The 22,918-nt window shown below is 40.3% G+C and overlaps 1 protein-coding gene across 1 annotated transcript in view; it reads right to left on the bottom strand.

Moving 5' to 3' along the window:
- Positions 1-22,918, bottom strand: part of xxylt1 (xyloside xylosyltransferase 1) — a 178,779-nt gene that overhangs the window by 54,291 nt on the left and 101,570 nt on the right. Inside the window, exon 3 of the mRNA XM_043702284.2 lies at positions 8,886-9,018. Coding sequence (XP_043558219.2) covers positions 8,886-9,018 — 133 coding nt within the window. The remainder of the gene's footprint in view (positions 1-8,885; positions 9,019-22,918) is intronic.

Genomic DNA, 22,918 nt, shown 5'->3' with positions numbered 1-22,918 from the left:
CTTTTGATGTAACTAGTTCTTAGTAAAAGCATCATTCTATTCAATTTTCCATTGAGGACAGTTGAGTGGGGGTAAGAAGGGACTTGCTAACAATTGACAGAAAACAGTCAAGCTAGTTTGTAACTATATCCTTCATCTGTAACTTTTCAATATTCCAAACAATTATCATTTATGAAATTAAGCTTAATAGTATGCAGATGCTAAATGAGCCATGATAACTTTTCACAGAAACGTGTTGTGAAATGAAGCAGAAGAGTTTCTAAAATAATGAATAAAGAACAACTTAATTCAATAAAACTGAAAGCTGAATGATTTCAGAGACTTGCAGGAATTTAGGGAGACATGAGTCACATAAAACGGAACGCTACGTCTTGTGTTCTACATATTTTACACACTGAAATTTGCAGGAACTTTATTTGCACAATAAAAAGAAGATTTAAAATCAACTATTACCATGTAATGAATCAAAAATAAGCAATACACAGTCCATGAAGTTAATTCACATTTCTTGGCTGTGGCCAAAATCTATTGGGAGTATTGATACCATCTTTCTTCAAATACAATTTATTTCTTAATATTTGAGAACAATAGCAGTTTAGCAAGATAAAATGTTATGTTTAAAGTAAGGCAGGTAATTAAGGTGAGGCAGTGAGCAAGTAGTGGGAGACCTTACAGTGACTAAGCAGGTTTTTCTTTAGCTCAACAGTTAATGTTTCATGCAGTCAGAGTCCTACTTTTCCTTCCACTAAATTCATTTTGCAAATTTGGCATTACTACTCATTACCTTCCAATCTCTGCATTTCTTTCAGCTTTCTTTCACCTGACAGAGTCATTCAGTACCCCAGTCACGTACAATTTCTTCATGACTCCTTTTTAAAGCTTCTTTATACATTACGTTTGCAGATTTTGTAATTTATAGATCACAAGCCAGTATCACAAAGTCACCTTTGCTCTCTCCTCTGCAATTTCTAGCCTGGTTATTTTAATTATTATATCAACAAATGGCATTTCTAATTTTTAATATACATACAAGTATTGAAGTGTTTATTATACTACAAGAAACCTATTCAAAAACACCACATGCAAAACCTGGAAAAAAGTGGCTTTTAGCCCAAACAAAGGTTCACTTTCATTTCTTTTTGCTTTCCTTTCGCTCCCTCCTTCACTATCATTATCAACATCAAGATGAACGCGAATGATGAATATTACTTTTACCCATTAGCTGTCATTGTCTGGAATGCAATTTCTAAGCGGGCGGTGGGAATAAATTCAATAGCAATTTTCAAAAGGGAATTGAATAAACATGTGAAAAGGAAAACTATGCAGGACAATGAAGACAGTGAAGTGGAATTTGATATCACTCTAAATGCTGTAAAATTCTGTAACTCTAAATTAATGGAAATGTATGATGATTGCAGGGGACGATAAACAGTCAAAAAACCCAGAGATATGAAGGTGATTAAATCTGGTAGCTCCAGCTCCCAAACAGGCCTGAGCCAAATGGAAGTGATCAGGCTTAAGGACTCACTTGCGGGAGGTGGCTCTAGCTGGACATCCTTGGGCATGGTTCTCAACAATGAGGTGCAGTAGGGGCATGATTACCAGGCTCCCTTGAGATTGCTAATCAGGAAGCTAAAGGGAGACTAGTACTTGGAAAGCCAATCGGGGTGACTGAGGCTGAACGTTGCCTTGCAGGTATCTGGGAGAGTACTACTGCTCCTCCTCACCACAGGGAGTCACATACCTCGGCTGTCTCACTTCCCTTTCTGACCTTCTGGAAATCCTTGCAGCACCAGTTAGTTACAAATTAAGCTCCCAGTTGTGTAGTTATTGCCCAATTTAAGGATATTAATTGGTGCTCCACAGTCAGATGCTTTGATTTCTCCCATGTAAAATGATTGTGGGTAAGTTGGAATGGAGTTATATGGATCTCACTGTATAAATCCTCACCCACTGCTTTAGCTCCTGGTCATTGTAAGGAGGCCAATGTCAAGGTCTATGAATTTGTCACATTTTGAGACATTGAACAATTTGTTACAATTCTGAGCTGCAATCCACACTTTGGAAAATATATTGTTTTTACTTCTTAAAGTGAAAGACTTTATTCTTAGCTTTGGGTCATTCACCAGCCATTAAACTTTGCCTAATGTTATTTGCACTGCTGAACTATGTCAGGCTTTACCATTCTTATGGATCATCATTTAATTAGGTAATAGTTCTGAAAGAATCTTAACTGGTCCCTTGAAGTAGCTAGAATTAGTACAGTTCCAACAACATTTAAGGAGCTTGGCACCATTCAGGACAAAGCAGCCTAATATTCCTCCAACCACTTACAACACTGGATTGCTTCACCACTGACACACAGTGGCAGAGGGGTGACCCATCTACAAGGTGCACTGCAGAAATTCACCAAAACTCACAACTTCTTTCATCTAGAAGGACAAGGGCAGTAGATACATGAAAATACCACCACCTGAAAGTTCACCACCAAGCCACTCACCATCTTGTCTTGAACTTATATCACTGTTCCTTCATTGTCATCACACAAAAGTCCTGGAAACCCTTTTCTAACAGCATTGTGGATGTCCCTACACATGGGCCAGAGCAATTTGAGTAGGGCAGTCCAGCACCACCTTCTTGTGAACAATTAGGATTGGGCAAAGAAACCCACACTGCTAACTGATACAGCAGCGAACCTGCATAGTTACTGCCTTTGCTGTTTGAATTCATGTATTGCTGGACGTCGGAGTGCATCTGGGAAAATTAACAAACAGTGAAATTTGCAACTAATCTTAGAGGACCCTGTTTGGGAAAGGTCACAGCACAGAGACAGATAAGTGAATAATTTTAAGTGCTGCCTTGGGGCCTTGCTGTAAGTCTGCAGTAGTGAGTAGAGTGGATTCTTTATTGATGATTTGGAGATGCCGGTGTTGGACTAGGGTGTACGACGTTAAATATCACACAACACCAGGTTTGGATATCTGTCCAGCATGGACAAGTTGGACCGATGGGTCTGTTTCTGTGCTGTACATCTCTATGACTCTATGGTTCCAATGTGTACTATGTCCTCCTGCTGGTCCTTCTCCCCTTTGAGAACATTCTGCACCTTCTCTGAGACACCCTTGATCCTGGCACCAGGGAAGCAACACACCATTCTGATTTTTCGCTGCTGGCCACAGAAACGTCTGTCTATGCCTCGGCCTAGAGAGTCCCCTAACACAATCAATCACCTGATGAAGGAGGGGCGCTCCGAAAGTTAGTGTGCTTTCAATTAAACCTGTTGGACTATAACCTGGTGTTGTGAGATTTTTAACTTTCTTTATTGATGATATGTTTTTTGAGATATGTCTCTTGATTAAACTTAAAAATATAAGCCATGAGTATTAAGTTAGCCTGGAGCAGTGTTTTGTAGAGGAATAAGAAAGTGCTATTTTCTGGGTCTGCAGATTGGAAGAAGCAATAATGGTCTTTAGTAGAGTGATATGCTTTTCTTGTTGGGTATGGGAGTTTAAGAAGAGTTTACGTGTTACTGAGGATTATATCTGCAATGAATGTCATTGGTTGTGAATCCTATCAGATCAAATGGAATGGTTGGAACGACAGAGGCAATGAGTAATTTACAAGAGCAAGGGGGTAATTGGATGGCAGTTATAGGAAGGGAGAAAAGTCACAGATACAGTTACATCGATGGGCTAATTCCAGGAAAAGTGAGAGAGATAGGCAGGTAGTGCAGGAGTCTTATCCCCAATTCAAACAAGTATACTGTTTTGAAAATATAGGGGGGTGATGAATTCTCAGGGGAATGTAGCAAGAACAGACAAGTTTATGATATTGAGACTGGCTCTAATGCAATGAGGGGTATGTTGGGTTCCAAGTGATCGATTGCGTTAGGGGACTCTCTAGGCATAGACAGACTTTTCTGTGGACAGCACTGAAAAATCAGAATGGTGTGTTGCTTCCCTGGTGCCAGAATCAAGGGTGTTTCAGAGAGGGTGCAGAATGTTCTCAAAGGGGACAGGGGACAGGGACCAGCAGGAGGTCGTGGTACACATTGGAACCAATGACATAGAGTCATAGAGATGTACAGCACGGAAACAGACCCTTCGGTCCAACTCGTCCATGCTGGACAGATATCCAAGCCCAATCTAGTCCCACCTGCCAGCACCTGGCCCATATCCCTCCAAATCCGCCCTATTTGTATACCCATCTAGATGCCCCTTAAGTGTTGCAATTGTACCAGCCTCCATACCTCCTCTGGCAGCTCATTCCATTCACGTACCACCCTCTGCGTGAAAAGGTTGCCCCTTAGGTCTCTTTTATATCTTTCCCCTCTCACCCTAAACCTATGCCCACTAGTTCTGGACTCCCTCACCCCAGGGAAAAGACTTTGTCTATTTATCCTACCCATGCCCCTCATAATTTTGTAAACCTCTATAAGGTCACCCCTCAGCCTCCGACACTCCAGGGAAAACAGGCCCAATCTATTCAGCCTCTCCCTATAGCTCAAATCCTCCAACTCTGGCAACATCCTTGTAAATCTTTTCTGAACCCTGTCAAGTTTCACAACATCTTTCTGATAGGAAGGTGACCAGACTTGCATCAATATTCCAAAAGTGGCCTTACCAATGTCCTGTACAGTTGCAACATGACCTCCCAACTCCTGTACTCAATACTCTGACCAATAAAGGAAAGCATACCAAATGCCTTCTTCACTATCCTATCTACCTGCAACTCTATTTTCAAGGAGCTATGAACTTGAACCCTAAGGTCTCTTTGTTCATCAACACTCCCGAGTACCTTACCATGAAGTGTATAAGTCATGCTAAGACTTGCTTTCCCAAAATGCAACACCTCACATTTATCTAAATTAAACTCCATCTGCCACTCCTCAGCCCATTGGCCCATCTGATCAAGATTCCATTATAATTCGAGGTAACCTTCTTTGCTGTCCACTACACCTCCACTTTTGGTGTCATCTGCAAACTTACTAACTATACCTCTTATGCTCACATCCAAATCAATTATGTAAATGACAAAAAGTAGTGGACCCAGCAACTTGTGGCACTCCACTGGTCACAGGCCTCCAGTCTGAAAAACAACCCTCCACCACCACCCTCTGTCTTCCACCTTTGAGCCAGTTCTGTATTCAAATGACTATTTCTCCCTCTATTCCATGAGATCTAACCTTGCTAACCAGTCTCCCATGGGGAACCTTGTTGAACACCTTACTGAAGTCTATATAGATCATGTCTACCACTCTGCCCTCATCAATCCTCTTTGTTACTTCTTCAAAATAATCAATCAAGTTTGTGAGACATGATTTCCCATGCACAAAGTCATGTTGACTATCCCTAATCAGTCCTTGCCTTTTCAAATACATGTACATCTTGCCCCTCAGGATTCCCTCCAACAACTTGCCCCCACTGATGTCAGGCTCATCGGACTATAGTTCCCTGGCTTGTCTTTATTACCCTTCTTAAACAGTGGCACCACATTTGCCAACCTCAAGTCTTCCGGCACCTCACCTGTGACTATCGATGATACAAATATCTCAGCAACAGACCCAGCAATCACTTCTCTAGCTTCCCACAGAGTTCTCGGATACACCTGATCAGGTCCTGGAATCAGGTCCTGTGTGTGGAATGAGCTGCCAAGGGAAGTGGTGGAGGCTAATGCAATTGCAACATTTAACAGGCATCTGGATGGGTATATGAATAGGAAGGGTTGGAGGGATATGGGCCGGGTGCTGGCAGGTGGGACTAGATTGGATTGGGATATCTGGTCGACATGGGCGAATTGGACCAAAGGGTCTATTTCAGTGCTGTACATCACTATGATTATCGAGAGACGGTATTTAATGCTGAGGCTTTACCTCAAGAAAATAACTAAATAACCCAGCTCAGCTCTGATGATACCTGAATTTAAATATTTAGCTTCATTGTATTTGATGGCTTTTTTAATAACTTAATATGTCTTAACCCATGGCTCTGTTCAGACTCTTACCTTGAAGTCAAAACGGTTGCAGGTTCAAGCCCCACTTAAGAACAAAAATCAAAAGACAGTACTGCACTCTCAGAGCAGCCATATTTCACATGAGGTATTAAAGCCGGACATGTCTCCCCTCTCCAGATCCAGGGTATATTTCCAGTAAAGGGCTGGGTAATCATCCCTTAACTGACATTACAAAACTGAGAACCTGATTCTTATCAGCTGTTTGTGTGAATTTTCTGTGTGCAAATTGGTTGTTGTATTTTCCAGAATATACCATACATACGCTTAATAAATCATTGATGCTATACTTTGGAATGTTCTGACGTTGAGAGAGGTGCTATATAATTGTGTGTCTTTTTTAAAGACATACCTCACTGAAACCTCCAATTCAATCTATTTCTTTACAATTGTAAACTACTCCAGATACCTGAATTCAAGTTAATTGCTTGAATGTCATTATTCTTTCATCATAAACACAGTACCATACAGATACCATACAGTGATGTGAAATCCTATAATTTCAAACCTACACATCTTTTTAAACTAATGCAAGACATCAGAGATAGCAGTCCCAAAAGTAAACTCAAGTAAAAATAAATTTACTTGAGAGACATGCTGAATCTTTGCAAAATGAAGTACCAAACACAGAAAACATCTAATGCTTCTGAGCACTATTCCAATAAACCCAGATTAGTCGACTGCCAATCTCATTTGTGTGAAAGGCACACAGAAATTATTATGCTTCCAGTTCCAAATCCTCTGCTTTAGCAACTCTTACATGTTTCACTTTCATCTGATTGATGAGATTCTGAAAAGTAAAATATCCCTAGCCACATTGCAATATGTACATTGCACTTAGTATAAAATGTTAGCTCTTTTTCATGATATGTTTTCATGGTACATTTCTTTATCACGATGCATTAGCATGAAGGATCACTCAGTACAACATAGTATGCAAATTTCTTGTCTCATAAGAATCACAAAAAAAATTAAAGTATGTTCAGGAAATGTTTCACACTTGCCCCATTATCCGGCTATTTGAAGAGACTTGGGCTGTCTCAATTTCCTTTTCTAAAACTGCCTCTGGAAATCAACATCTATGAAAAGCCCTGCAAAAGCACTGGAGACTTCATAATTCAGCAATCTCAAATGTCATTACATCAATGATTGCTACAGTATTGGATCTATTCTAAGATTTTGTGAAACTCGCAGTTCTAGCAGGATTTATAGCTATATGTGTCTTTTGCATATGTTTATTTGCTTTTCCTCTGGAACAATCTGGGATACCATATGTTGATTGACTGCCATTGATCCTTATTGATATTAGTCTAAACTTCTTATACCAGGTGAGGAAGGGCGGCTACTCGAAGTCTTCAGCAGAAGATACAGCTCGTTCAGGTTTATTACATAATACTTATTAGCAAGTTACATTAAACCTGAGACAAATGATGGTCTCTTAGGGATATCAGACTCAACATAAGCACAAATTTGCATTACTGGCACTGAAACAATCTGGTACATACTATGAGACTGTTCACTGCAATTTCAACACAGCTCTGAATGAACTGGAAACCCACCCACTGTTTCCAGTTCATTTTTGAAAGATTTACAGATTGATAATTAACATGCCTCCCATAGCCATCAAATGCTGAGGTGGGACTTCAACTCAGAGCTTCTGGCCCAGAGGAAGAGAAGCATCACAAGGTGTCCACTGCACACAGTGAGACAGTAAGGAAGAATAGACTGCAGACTGGGCATGGGACAAGGATAGCACAGGTGCCAGCTCGATGGATAGTGAGGTTGTTGCAGGCTCAGTTGTAGAGGACTCGGAGGATGATTCAAAGAGGTGGCCTACAAAAGAAGGCTGACAGGTATGCATGATGAAATGGTTGTGTATTACCACACCTACCTGAAGGCCTGTGATTAGGCAAAGAAGCATGGAGGAGCCCAGAACTAAACTTCACACAGATTGTGGAACCTGTCCTGCCCATTGTAGAAGCAGGGACAAAAAACTATTAATGTACATATGGTTCCAACCATGCTGTAGGTTTTGATGCCATCCAGTGTCTGGGACCTATAATTGAAGCTCAGACTGAAGTAATGCAAGGCCAGCTTGCTGTCATACAAACTCTGGATAGCAGCAGTCAAAGAGACTTGCAAGGCTACTCCAGCAATTTGTTCTCCACAACATTACTGGGATAGCAGAGATGCTACCTGGAGTGTGTCAGTAGCTCTTTGAAGCAGAAACCTATCTTCTCTTTGAGTGCTGAAATTCATCTTCTCATGACCATGAACTTAAAGCAACTAGCACCAGGGTATGGGTGCGTGCTGAACTCCATTTTGGGTGCACTTGTGGTACTGAAATCTGGGCATCATAGAGCTCTGCTGCACACACAATATCTTTAAATATACTAAAGATTTTAATTTAGTTCATCAATCAGAATCCAATTACTTTTTCTAAAGACGATCTTATCAGACAAAGATGTAAGAATTTATGTTTCCTATATGTTAAGAGCAACTCCTTAATAAGTAACTACAATTTTTATACTTAATTTTCAAGAATTACTTCCATGCTATAATACTGCTTTATAAATGGCTTATGTTTGGGCAGCTGGATAGAAAAATATATTGACATATTGAATGAAAACTATAAGATGCCAGCTGTAAGACTCATTCAGAAAATAAAATCTAAAATGACAATTCTAACCATGATTTCTTATGCCAAAATCTCTGAAATTATATATTTAAGTTGTATTTAGAATTCAGCAGAAAGAAACTGCAAATGGCAATCAGACCCTCACCACAGACCTTGTATTTGTAATAACTTCTTAGGTCTACATTCTTCATTTTTGTTTCTGGCTTGGCTTTTAGGGCTATTGCAGTGATTTTAATACCTGTAAACAGGCTGCATTTCTCTGGCGATCCCTATCACAGCTCCTGGCTGGAACATCTCAAACTCCCCAAACAGACTCCTGATGTTAGACATGTACTTCAAATCCAGGTCCAACTGCACAATACGAGTCATTTCTGCAAAACAAAAGGAGGAAAAATTAGGTCACACATAGGTCACTGGAAACAGACAGGATGTATTATATCCAACATTCATTCAAAGGCACCGTTTGGTCTCTGAAAAGAAAAGTTCACTTTAGTTAACAACATAGACAACCAAAAAAAAATCTAAATACGTGGTAGAAAAACAGGAGAGTTAGCTAGAGTTACTATAAACTTTACAGTGCCACATTGAGGAAGAAGCAGAGGGGCTTTGAAAGCTTGTGGTTTCAAATAAACCTGTTGGACTATAATCCACTGTCATGTGATTTTTGACATATGACATTGTGATTTTAATTTTCATGTCAGGTTTTATTAACAGTAACCCATTAAATATATATGTGATCACAGATAAAATGTTATTGTGTTAGTCTTCTTCCCTGTTATACATTGTGCATTCAGTCAGTCAGCGATGTGCATATAATATATAACATCAGCAAATACAGAAACCAAGTTATGTGTATAAGTCTGCGATATTGCAGCTGTGTAAATATCTATTGTTAATAAACTTCAAGATATCTATTTCAATAAGAAAACTCTCTGGTATATATTATGTAGACTAACATATTGAAAAATGCAAATCACATTATAGTGACTGTATGTGGCACTAAAAGCTAGATGGGACAGCTAGTTAATGACAGTAAAAGGATATTAAAGGCTAAAGAGATAACAGCAGTATGGCAGCAGTATAGTATTTTTCCTAACAGTCATCCAATTATCTATCCAAGTTCAGAGCTGAAGCTACACCTACAATCAAAATTAAAATCCTACAATCAAAGCTAAAGTGCTCCAACCAAACCTGAAGGTTACAGATCTACAGTATACTGAATCCTGGAGTACTCCTCACTATTACAAAAAGGAAAGGCAGTTTACAAAGGACAAAGTGGATCAGACCTAAAAATAAACTTTTAAATGGTACTGAGAGGAAAGCTCTAACGTATTACACCAGATAAACAAACAAATTTTAAAATGTTCCATTTTATTAAAAAGCTCACCAATTCACAGTCATTTTGCCCCTTTGTAAAAGCATGAAAACAAAGATTCATCACAACTCATTCTTTTTAGGCATGAACAGCATCTAGTGACGCAAGTCTGCAACTTTTAAAGGAGAAACAGCAGGTAATAAATGAAAGAAGGAAGGAAATAAGAAACAAAGGAAAACAAAACACCTCAGATATAAATATGGACATCGTCTCAGGGTAATTGATCGTTCAGGTCTGAGAAGAGGAGAAATTTCTTCACTTAATGGGTTGTTAATCTCTGGAATTCTCTACTTCAGAGCGTTGTGAATACTCCATCACTGAACATAATAATGTTGGAATTGATAGACATTTGGTCTCTCAGAAAATCCAGGAAATTGGGCACAAGCAGGACAATGAAGCCCAAACCAAGATCACATTGAATGGAGATGCAGGCTCAAAGGGTCTTATCATCTTTATCGACTTTTTTGTGCTCTTGTTCATTGTTGTTTACAAATCCCTCCATTATTTTACCCATTTCACAATTCTGTAATATTCTCCAATCCCACAGCCTTTAGGAATTTTTAAAGTCTTCCGATTACGGCCTTTTGTGCATTCCCAATTTTAACTGCTCCATTGAAAGCCAAACCCTAAGCTCTGGAATATTCCCCTCAAACTATAGTCACTACCTTTCTATCACATATGCCTCTTTCGAGATATTCCATTAAACTAATGCTTGGACTAAATAGAAGTCAACATGCTAAATTATTCTCTTCAGAACTAATTCCTGTTGCTTGAAAGAATTGCCATGGAAGACCTAGCTTTAAAACAAAAAGCTGATTGATTTTCATAGAGACGAGAAGGGGACATTGTAATATTGGATGAGGTAACAGAATTCTCTGGTATATATAGAAAAAACTGAGTCAGAAACTTATTTTATATTAGCAGTGGATCAAACCCGCATTTCCAGATTTCATGCGATTTAATCCAAATGACTAGACAAAATCAAGTTATGCAGTAATTGATGAAGTATTTACTAAGTTGGGCTTTTGGGCATTTGTCCAAATAATTTTAACAGCAAGGTTTTTAAGTTTTCCTTGATACACAGGATATTGATCCACAAAATCTAACTTCATTGCATGTTTCAAACCTTCCTATTTTTGTTTATTAAAAGGAATAAAGGGCACACTTATACTTGGAAAATAAAGAACTAAACAAGCTAAACAACAAAGTCTGAGTATATAGATGCATAAGTCTTTAGACGTAGCTATCCAAGTTGAAAAGACAATAGAGAGTGTAAATAAGGTATTGAGATCCTTTTCAGAGAAAAAGAGTGCAAAATGAGGTATTATAATTTTTAATTAGATAAGCCATGATATCAGTGAAGGGCTGAAAGAACTATTTCTGCCACTATGCCTAGGTCCAGTTGGGATAAGAGGACTATGCTTTTCCTGTCCATTCTACGTAATTTAACACTCAAATTATCTTTACGGTCTCAGTTAATAGTTGAAGATAAATTTCCAAATTTTAACATTTGATTGGAAATGTTTACAAAAAGTGTTTCAATGCTTTACTACAGATTTTTAGCAGGACATATTGTGTATGCAGACAGATCCATTTTTTAAAGGCTTCAATAAATGATTATTAGTAAAGTAAATATCAATGGTGGAATAATGTTTTCCATAAAACTTTAATCTATTTCTTTGATTGAATAAAGTGGAAATTAAGTAAAAGGACTGAAATAACCTCCAATTATCACTACAATCTTATATATGCATTTGATCTTTAGAGTTAATTTCAACGTGTTTCAACACATCACAATTCATATTGCAAAATGTTACATCAATGGAAATGTATTTTCAAATCCTGAAGCACATTAAACATGAGGCTCATATGCACTGTGGCCAACATTTGTTTTCATTTAATTTTATTTTAAAATATTCGGGTTTGTTATGCAGTAAAGGATTGCATAAGTAATATCTTGTAAATGTTAAACTACAGAAAAAATAAAAAGTCACTTTTGTTGTACAAAAGCTTAGGTATAAAACATTTAATCAAGACCAGAAGTTACCGGAATACATTAGAAATCAATTAATGATGTAATGCCTAAGACACCTTGTACAAAATATTGAGAGTCAAAAGTGAATGCCGAATTAGTGTGTGAAGTGCATGACCATATTGTATTTCACCTCAGGGGACTCTTACTGTGATGTTTATTGGAAACAATTCAATTGTTTCATTAAGCACTCATCTGGAATCACAAATAAAAACTTTCGTGCAGCATGCTCCATTTGAGTATAAATTTCAACCAAGGTCATATTTTAAAAAAATAAAATCAGCTGTTAATCATTGCCATCTGCATTCACTTTATTTAGTTATTTATCAGTTATTTTTTCTTCCCCTGTTCTTGTACTCTCATACAGCGTACCCACATGCAATAGAAACATTTCAAAAGGAAACGTGTTTTTCTTGAGGGCTGCACTAGTTGCTCTTACAGAGGACGATGCAGATTATACTCAATGACAGAATTAAGCAGATCATTCATCTGCTCTGAGGATTATGGATAAAGGATGATGTAACATGGACTGACCACACGGCATAATCCGTTGCTCCCGATGTGGTCTCCTCTACACTGGGGAGATTTGACACTTACTCTCAGAGTGCTTCACAGAACATCTCTGGGACACCCACACCAATCAACCCCACCGCCCCATGTCCGAACATTTCAACTCGCCCTCCCACTCTGCTGAGGACATGCAGGTCCTCGCCTCCTCCATCGCCACATTCTGCCACCCGATGCCTGGAGGAGGAGGGCTTCACCTTCTGCCTCAGAACCCTTCAACCCCATGGCATCAATGTAGACTTCACGAGTTTCCTCATTTCCCCTCCCCCCACCTTACCCCAGTTCCAACCTTCCAGCTCAGGATCGTCCTAATGATTTACCCCACTTGTCAATCTTCCCTCCCACCTATGCGCGCCACCTTCCTCTCCAACCTATCATCTTTACCCCCACCCTCCATCCACCTATTGCACTCAACTACCTTCTCCTCAGCCCCACCCCTTCCCATTCATCTCTCCACTCCCCGAGGCTTCCAGCCTCTTTCCTGATGAAGGGCTTTTGCCCGAAACATCGATTTTCCTGCTTCTCGGATGCTGCCTGACCTGCTGGGTTTTTCCAGCACTACTCTAATCTTGACTCTAATCTTTAACATTTGCAGTCCTCACTTTCATCAGCATAACAACATCATCCTGTGATAGCTGACGCTTGCAATCACAAGTGTACTGCCTTATAACTTCTGTTGTATAAGCTAACAGGTCTGAAAGGGTTAATATTTATGTTACTTTGGCTCCACCCATTCTATTAATATCACATACAGACTGCGGGTGGAGACAAGGAGCTCTCCTCGAGTTTTGGAGACAGGGAATTCTACTCTAGCTTAAGAGAGAGCAGTGTACTTTGAGGTTGCACCCATTGCTATCATGTTATTTTGTTATCTAAGAACAGCCTCTTTTGTCAATATTCTATAATGGTGTACCATCCACCTGGAGTCACTCGATAAGGCCAACACTAAACAAAAAAAAGGAGGATTGGTGGCAACAAACTACCTCAAACAACAATGACCCTGCAGCAAATACTGATAGAGGTGGCAAATATTACAAGGTGCCAACAAAAGTTCATTGTCTCCAGATACCTACTCTTGTCTCGCATTACTCATTCGTGGGATGTGGATGTCAGTTGCTAAACCAACATTTATTGCCCATTCCTAATTCCCCTTGACCTAAGTGGCTTGCTAGACCATTTAAGATTGTCTTGGGTTTGGAGTCACTGTAGGCCAGACTAAGTAGTAATGGCAGATTTTCTTTCCTGAAGAACATTAATGAACACATCAGCAATGGCTAGGTGATCACTATTTAATGATTAGCTTTTAATCCCAGATTTTTATTGAATTCAACTTTCGCCACCAGCCATGATGGGTTTCAAACTCTTGGCCCAAAACATTAGTTTGGGGTATCTGAATTACTCATCTAGTGACATTACCTCCACACAACCATCTCCACACCTTGATTTGATTTATTGTTGTCGCACGTACTGAAATGCAGTGGAAAAATGTTGTTTTGCATGCTCTACAGGCAGACCGTACCATACAAAGTTCATCAGGGTAGCAGAACAGAGTGCAGAATACAGTGTAACAGCCACAGAGAAGGTGCAGAGAGAGTTCAACATTACCATTTGAGAGGTCCATTCAAAGGTGTGGTAACAGCAGGGAAGAAACTGTTCTTGAATCTGTACGCACGTGATTCAAACTTTCATATTTTCTGCCTGATGAAACAGGGTGGAAGAAAGTATAACTATGATGGGAGGGATCTTTAATAATGTTGGTTGCTTTCCCATGGTTGGTTCACCAAGAGCAATTAATTTTTTTAAAAAATCAGCCTACAAAGCCAGATGGCGTTGACAACACTATTTGAAGTTCTTCTTTGTGTGAGCTACCCAACAATGAAGATTTAATTGTAATGAGTTCATTTCGTATTCTATATAAAAAATGACTGTAATGGCCGATCCTTAACCCACATCCCCAGAACGGCCACGTGCGAAATGCAAACAGGTAACAGATATAGCACGAAAGAGTTTCAAATTTATTTTGCAATTGCAACATGGTGGATATTTTAGCAGAAAAAATAACAAAAATGGTATTAGAACTCAGAAACAAAACTGCTTAAGTAGAAATGTGCATTTAGTAGTCAGCCTGAAATAGTTAAAATAATTAGGTTTTTTGCTAAGTTACATATCACACAACGCCAGGTTATAGTCCAACAGGTTTATTTGAAAGCATTATCTTTCGGAGTGCTGCTCCTTCATCAGGGGTTGTGGAGTATAAGCCTGTATGTTTAATTTTACTGAAAACTGCTTAATGTTTCAATTTTTGAGAAACAAATCAGCAGAATCATTATTCTTAGGTGCTGGTAATTGTGCCCAGCCTGAAAGTGAGTCATGGTGCAATACTGGAAGAGCAAATGGCTAGATAACGAAACCAAAGGGCATATTACAACTTGTTTTAAGATTTCAGTTAATTTTGCTTAATTCAGATGCTTTCTGAAATGTAAAACTTAATCAGCTTGTGGTAGTAGATGTTACTTTAGTGAACAATCCTATGGCTCAACAGTCTGATAGAGATGACCTGGAACTGTCGAGGCTGAGATAAGGAAGAGGTATATAAAGGCCTGGTTGATTAAGGGCAGAAGGCACATGCATTGACACAAGAAGCTGGGGCGGCACAGTGGCTTAATGCCTCAGTGCCAGGGATTCAGGTTCAATTCCAGCCTCCGCTGACTGTCCGTGTGGAGTTTGCACATTTTTCTTGTGTCTACCTGGGTTTCCTCCAGGTGCTCTGGTTTTCTCTCATAGATGTGCACATCCAGACTGTCCCAAAATATTTTAAGAAGGTAGCCTAGAGCCTGTTTTTTTAAATTTTAAATGCAAATGTAAAGTATTGTGTTCCAGATGGAACTCGACTGGTCAAACTACTCAACATTAAGCAAAGCGATTTATTCAAAAACTATAGTTAAAATATAACCAAAGAAAGAAGAAGTTAGAATAACAACTCTATTGAAAACATAACAGAATAATATCCAGTAACTATTACTAATTAATTGTTCCAACATAGTAACATCTCAAACATACCCCCTTGGCAAAAAGGCAAATTTAAAAGTCAGATTTTCTCACAGGCAGCGCCTGCAGTAAGAAGAAAAACTCCAGTTTCTAGCTGTATATGAGAGAGGGGGGACAAACATAGCTTCTACTTCTTCAAAACTCCGGGAGCTTCTGCTGAATCTAAAAGCTATAAACAAAACTAGAAATCTTGGTCTGTGAGCGTTGACCACACCCATCAAATTGCTTTTATTGTTCTAACTTTAGGGAAAAAACCCAAGGCCTCACAAGCTATTTACACGACAACAGACTGCTCAGTACCTCTTGTTCAATCTCGCTCTTAAAAGAAACTAGAACAAAATACACCTCTTTAAGGCACTGCACGTCACAAGGTGGATTGGCCGAAATAAATTGTCCATAGTGTCCAGGGTTGTGCAGGCTAGGTGGATTACCCATGGGAAATGCAGGGTTACGGGGACAGACTGGGGAGAGGGGTAGTTGGGTCTACATGGGATGTACTTCAGAGGAATGGCATGGACATAGTGGGCTGAATGGCCTCCTTCCACACTGTAGAGATTCTATAATTTTAAGCTAATTGCATGTGGATAACATCGGGATGGAATTTTACACCATGGTTTAGACAAATAACTCAATATAGTATAATAAAGGCAACCTATATAGAACAATAAGACTCATTAGTAATATACATCGAACCCTCAAACAAACGGTATAGAAGTCAGAGATTTTGAGAAGCCTAATGTAGTACATGATGGAAAGGATCTCTTGAGGGTAGATCCTTGCTAGTATCCTTGGGTAGTTTATAGAGTCATGGGTTTTATGTCTATGCTGTATAACTCGAACACATGTGACACCTTAAATGCAATATATCTGCAAAATTGGTCACAACTGATCCTTAATAATTAGGTAATTGACAACAAGAAAAAAAAAGTTAAACTAAAATATCAAAAATTCAGTGAGCTTGGAATCGCCAGTGATCCACATTAATTCACTGATAATCTTTCATTGAGATTGTTTGATCTGGACAACGGTTTCAGGATATTCAGAATGTATCAATGGGAAAACTTCAATCAGATCTTAATCAAGTAAACTTTCAGGCAGGAAGCTCACCACTGAAATGATAAAGCCCAATCCACTGAAACCTTAAATGTCTTCAAAATAATTAAATAGAAAAACTTTTATCTGTTTCATGCGACATAAGTTTACTGTTATTAAAAATGTTTTCATTACCAACACCATAACTTGTGGAATTTCATAAATAGGAATGGGGAACAGAATATTTAAGATCAATATTCGAAAGGGATTTTAACCCACCTACTACAAAGAAGGCAGCAGAATAATTGCTAAGATGTTAGCACAAGGTACAAGTCAAATTGATGCATGTGCCTAATTTACTGCTGGCAGTGCTCAGGCAGTTGTTGTTGGAAGCTGGCTAATTTGGAATGCAGGACATCAAAAAGAGCATTTAAAGCCAGAATGCACTTTTTACATAGGGCTCTTGTGGAGCAGTGGTAAAGATCCTAACTCTGAGCCAGGAGGACTGGGGTCAAGTCCCACCTGCTCCTGAAGTGCGCCATAACATATCTGAACAAGCTGATTAAAAAATATCTTGACTATTAAGTTTAGGATTACATGGTGAATAGTGGTGGAAAGGACTGTGCATCTTTTAATAGCACTCTTGTGGTGCAATGTAAATGCCAGGAAGCTTGGGTTAAAATATCGTTCAAAGTCAAAACTGCGGAGGTGATAGCATAGTGGTATTATCACTAGACTATTAATCCAGAGATTCTGATAATGTTCTGGAGAACCAGGTTCAAATTCCATGATGACAGATGGCGGGATTTGAATTCAATACAATGAGGTTATAGTCATAGAGATTTACAGCATGGAAACAGACCCTTCGGTCCAATGCGTCCATGCCAACCAGATATCCTAACCTAATCTTGTCCCATTTGCCAGAACTTGGCTCATATCCCTCTAAACCCTTCCTATTCATATACCCATCCAGATGCCTTTTAAATGCTGCAATTGTACCAGCCTCACCACTGCCTCTGGAGCTCATTCCATACACGCACCATCCTCTGTGTGAATACAAAACTGCCCCTTAGGTACCTTTTATGTGTTTCCCCTCACACCCTAAACCTATGCCCCTGTTCTGGTCTCTCCCACCCCAGGGAAAAAACTTTGTATATTTATCCTATCCATACCCCTCATGATTTTATAAATGCCTATAAGGTCACCACTCAGCCGCCAATGCTCCAGGGAAAACAGTCCCAAGCCTGTTCGGCCTCTCCCTAAGCTCAAATCCTCCAACTCTGGCAACTTCCTTGTCAATCTTTTCTGAACTCGTGCAAGTTTCACAACATCCTTCCAATACGAAGGAGACCAGAATTGCACGCAATATTCCAAAAGTGGCCTAACCAATGTCCTGTACAGCCCAACATGATCAATAAAGGAAAGCATACCAAACACCTTCGTCACTGTCCTATCTACAGTACCTGCAACTCTGCGTTCAAGGGATTATGAACCTGCACTCCAAGGTCTTTTTGTTCAGCAATACCTCCTAGGTCCTTACCATTAAATCTATAAGTTCTACTAAGATTTGCTTTCCCAAAATGTAGCACCTCGCATTTATCTGAATTAAACTCTATCTGCCAATCCTCAGCCCATTGACCCATGTGATCAAGATCCCGTTGTAATCTGAGGTAACCCTCTTCGCTGTCCACTACATCTCCAATTTTGGTGTCACTTGCAAACTTACTAACTATACCTCCTATGTTCACATCCAAATCATTTATATAAATGATGAAAAGCAGTGGACCGAGCACCAATCCTTATGGCACACCACTGGTCACAGGCCCCCAGTCTGAAAAGTAACTCTCTACTATCACTCTCTGTCTTCTACCTTTGAGCCAGTTCTGTATCCAAATGGCTAGTTCTCCCTGTATTCCATGAGATCTAACCTTGTGAACCAGTCTCCCATGAGGAACCTTGTCGAACGCCTTACAGAACTTATATAGATCACCTCCACCGCTCTGCCCTCATTAATCCTCTTTTGTTACTTCTTCAAAAAACTCAATCAAGTTCATGAGACATGATTGACAGTCTAATGACCATGAAATAGGTGCTGATTGTCAGAAAAACTCATCCCCTTTAGGGAAGGAAATCTTAACTAGTCTGGTCCACATGTGACTCCAGATCCACAGCAATGTGGTTGCATCTCAAAAGAAATTAACACTGGCCTTGCCAGCTACATCCACATCCCATTAATGAATTAAAATTAGCTTTTTTTAAAAATGTTCCATTTGCTCCAGAGGCATGTAGTAACATCTCTGGGCAGACTGATTAGAGAATAGGCTGTTTTCAATTACTGCTGTTATGAAAATGGCAGCCAAAACAATACTAAAAGAACATCCTGTTTTTCAGATAATCCATTGGAGTTCCTTTTGTGAGTTAGTCCAGGCAAATCCAAATATCCTGAGGGCAGTGCCCTGATGTGGAAAAGCAAATTAAAGTAAGGATAATTGTTTCCAGGACCTGGAGCCATCATGGTTCAATTCCCTTCATTCCTCACTCGCTCCTTCTATAGTTTCAATGGTTGCAAGCCTTAGATCCTCCATTTCTAAGCATTCAGGTCCAATCATAGCAGCGTACTTAACGGAATCCTGTTACATTGCAAACTGCACATCATGCACCTACTACAGTCTTCACAATTACTGTCCCCATTACCCTGTGCATCTGCAATGTTCCACACACTATCCTTGCTGTTCGAGACATGATATGCATATCGACATAACCAATGCATGGGATACACACTAATACACTTTTTCTTTGTTACAGTACAAACACACAATCACAGGGAGCAGATGATGGGGTCACCAGCCTTAAGTGTCCTGTGGTAACTGGAAGAGGATGTTTTGGAACTAGGTGCTGTGGAGCATCAGGAATGATGGAGCTTGAAAGATTGGTGTACATATTCCACAAGGTATATGACCACCATATCCTCCTTTACTCTTCTCATTGAACTCTGTCCCTTACATACCCTGCATGACAAAGTAGGCGTGCTTTGAGCTGACACCCATCTATTCTTTGTCATTGAGTCCTCCATTTCTTTTCTTACCAAATCAAACAGAAATACAGGGACAAGGTACAGGACAGGAGCAGGAGAACAGACCTTTTCAAGATGTAACTTGCAAGGAGATCTCAGCTATCTGTAAGAATAATAGGGTGGTTATGGTAGGGGATTTTAATTTTCCAAACATAGACTGGAACTGCCATAGTATTAAGGGTTTAGATGGAGAGGAATTTGTTAAGTGTGTACAAGACAATTTTCTGATTCAGTATGTGGATGGACCTACTAGAGAAGGTGAAAAACTTGACCTACTCTTGGGAAATAAGGCAGGACAGGTGACTGAGGTGTCAGTGGGGGAGCACTTTGGGGCCAGCAACCATAATTCTATTAGATTTAAAATAGTGATGGAAAAGGATCGACCAGATCTAAAAATTGAAGTTCTAAATTGGAGAAAAGCCAATTTTGACGGTATTAGGCAAGAACTTTCGAAAGCTGACTGGGGGCAGATGTTCGCAGGTAAAGGGACGGCTGGAAAATGGGAAGCCTTCAGAAATTAGATAACGAGAATCCAGAGACAGTATATTCCTGTTAGGGTGAAAGGGAAGGCTGATAAGTATAGGGAATGCTGAATGACTAAAGAAATTGAGGGTTTGGTTCAGAAAAAGAAGGAAGCATATGTAAGGTATAGACAGGATAGATCGAGTGAATCCTCAGAAGAGTATAAAGAAAGTAGGAGTATACTTAAGAGGGAAATCAGGAGAGCAAAATGGGGACATGAGATAGCTTTGGCAAATAGAACTAAGGAGAATCCAAAGGGTTTTTACAAATACATTAAGGACAAAAGGGTAACTAGAGAAAGAATAGGGCCCCTCAAAGATCAGCAAAGCGGCCTTTGTGTGGAGCCGCAGAAAATGGGGGAAATACGAGACGAGTATTTTGCATCAGTATTTACTGTGGAAAAGGATATGGAAGATACAGAATATAGGGAAATAAATGGTGACATCTTGAAAAATGTCCATATTACAGAGGAGGAAGTGCTGGATGTTTTGAAACGCACAAAGGTGGAAAAATCGCCAGGATCTGAGAACTCTGTGGGAAACTAGGGAAGTGATTGCTGGGCGTCTTGCTGAGATATTTGTATCATCGATCGTCACAGGTGAGGTGCCGGAAGACTGGAGGTTGGCTAATGTGGTGTCACTGTTTAAGATGGGTGGTAAGGACAAGCCAGGGGACTATAGATGTCGGTGGTGAGTAAGTTGTTAGAGGGAATCCTGAGGTACAGGAAGTACATGTATTTGGAAAGGCAAGGACTAACTGGAGATAGTCAACATGGCGTAGTGCGTGGGAAATCATATCTCACAAACTTGATTGAGTTTTTGAAGAAGCAACAAAGAGGATTGATGAGAGCAGAGTGGTAGTTGTGATCTACATGGACTTCAGTAAGGCATTCGACAAGGTTCCCCATGGGAGACTGGTTAGCAAGGTTAGATCTCACAGAATACAGGGAGAACTAGCCATTTGGATACAGAACTGGCTCAAAGGTAGAAGACAGAGGGTGGTGGAGGGTTGTTTTTCAGAATGAAGGCCTGTGACCAGTGGAGTGCCACAAGGATTGGTGCTGGGTCTACTACTTTTTATCATTTATATAAATGCTTTGGATGTGAGCGTAAGAGGTGTTGTTTGTAAGTTTGCAGATGACATCAAAATTGGAGGTGTAGTGGACAGCAAAGGAGGTTACCTCAGATTACAACAGGATCTTGATCAGATGGGCCAATGAGCTGAGAAGTGGCAGATGGAGTTTAATTCAGATAAATGCAAGGTGCTGCATTTTGGGAAAGCAAATCTTAGTATCAGGAGTGTTGCTGAACAAAGCCCTTGGAGTCCAGGTTCATAGCTCCTTGAAAGTGGAGTCACAGGTCGATAGGATAGTGAAGAAGGCGTTTGGTGTGCTTTCCTTTATTGGTCAGAGTATTGAATACAGGAGGTGGGAGGTCATGTTGCGGCTGTACAGGACATTGGTTCGGCCACTGTTGGAATACTGCGTGCAATTCTGGTCTCCTTCCTATCGGAAAGATGTTGTGAAACTTGAAAGGGTTCAGAAAAGATTTACAAGGATATTGCCAGAGTTGGAGGATTTGAGCTATACAAGAGGCTGAACAGGCTGGGGCTGATTTCCCTGGAGCGTCAGAGGCTGAGGGGTGACCTTATAGAGGTTTACAAAACCATGAGGGACATTGATAGGATAAATAGACAAAGTCTTTTCCCTGGGGTCAGGGAGTCCAGAACTAGAGGGCATAGGTTTAGGGTGAGAGGGGAAAGATATAAAAGAGAACTAATGGGCAACCTTTTCACACAGAGGGTGGTACGGGAATTAAATGAGCTGCCAGAGGAAGTGGTGGAGGCTGGTACAATTGCAACATTTAAGAGGCATTTGGATGGGTATATGAATAGGAAGGGTTTGGAGGGATATGGGCCGGGTGATGGCAGGTGGTACTAGATTGGGTTGGGATATCTAGTCGGCATGGACAGGTTGGACCGAAGGGTCTGTTTCCATGCTGTACATCTCTATGACTCTATGTAGCATCAATCAGCCCTAACCTTGTTTGCATCATTTTAAAAACTGACAGGCTCACGTCCACCGCCTCCAACCTCATAGTCCCACCTCCCCGCACTGCCCGTTTCTACCTCCTGCCCAAAATCCACAAACCTGACTGCCCCGGCCGACCCATTGTCTCAGCCTGCTCCTGCCCCACCGAAATCATCTCTGCATACCTCGACACGGTCCTGTCCCCCTTAATCCAAGAACTCCCCACCACGTTCGGGACACCACCCACGCCCTCCACCTCCTCCATGATTGTCACTTCCCCGGACTCCAACGCCTTATCTTCACCATGGACATCCAGTCCCTATACACCTCCATGCCCCATCACGAAGGCCTCAAAAGCCCTCCGCTTCTTCCTTTCCCGCCGAACCAACCAGTACCCTTCCACTGACACCCTCCTTCGACTGACTGAACTGGTCCTCACTCTGAACAACTTCTCTTTCCAATCCTCCCACTTTCTCCAAACCAAAGGAGTAGCCATGGGCACCTGCATGGGCCCCAGCTATGCCTGCCTCTTCGTCGGATATGTGGAACAGTCCATCTTCCGCAGTTACACTGGCACCACCCCCCACCTTTTC

The sequence above is a fragment of the Chiloscyllium plagiosum genome, unplaced genomic scaffold (assembly GCF_037043375.1).
Source record: "Chiloscyllium plagiosum isolate Xiang-an unplaced genomic scaffold, Cpla_swu_hap1 HiC_scaffold_13, whole genome shotgun sequence".
Taxonomy (NCBI): domain Eukaryota; kingdom Metazoa; phylum Chordata; class Chondrichthyes; order Orectolobiformes; family Hemiscylliidae; genus Chiloscyllium; species Chiloscyllium plagiosum.
This window is presented reverse-complemented; position numbering and strand designations above follow the sequence as displayed.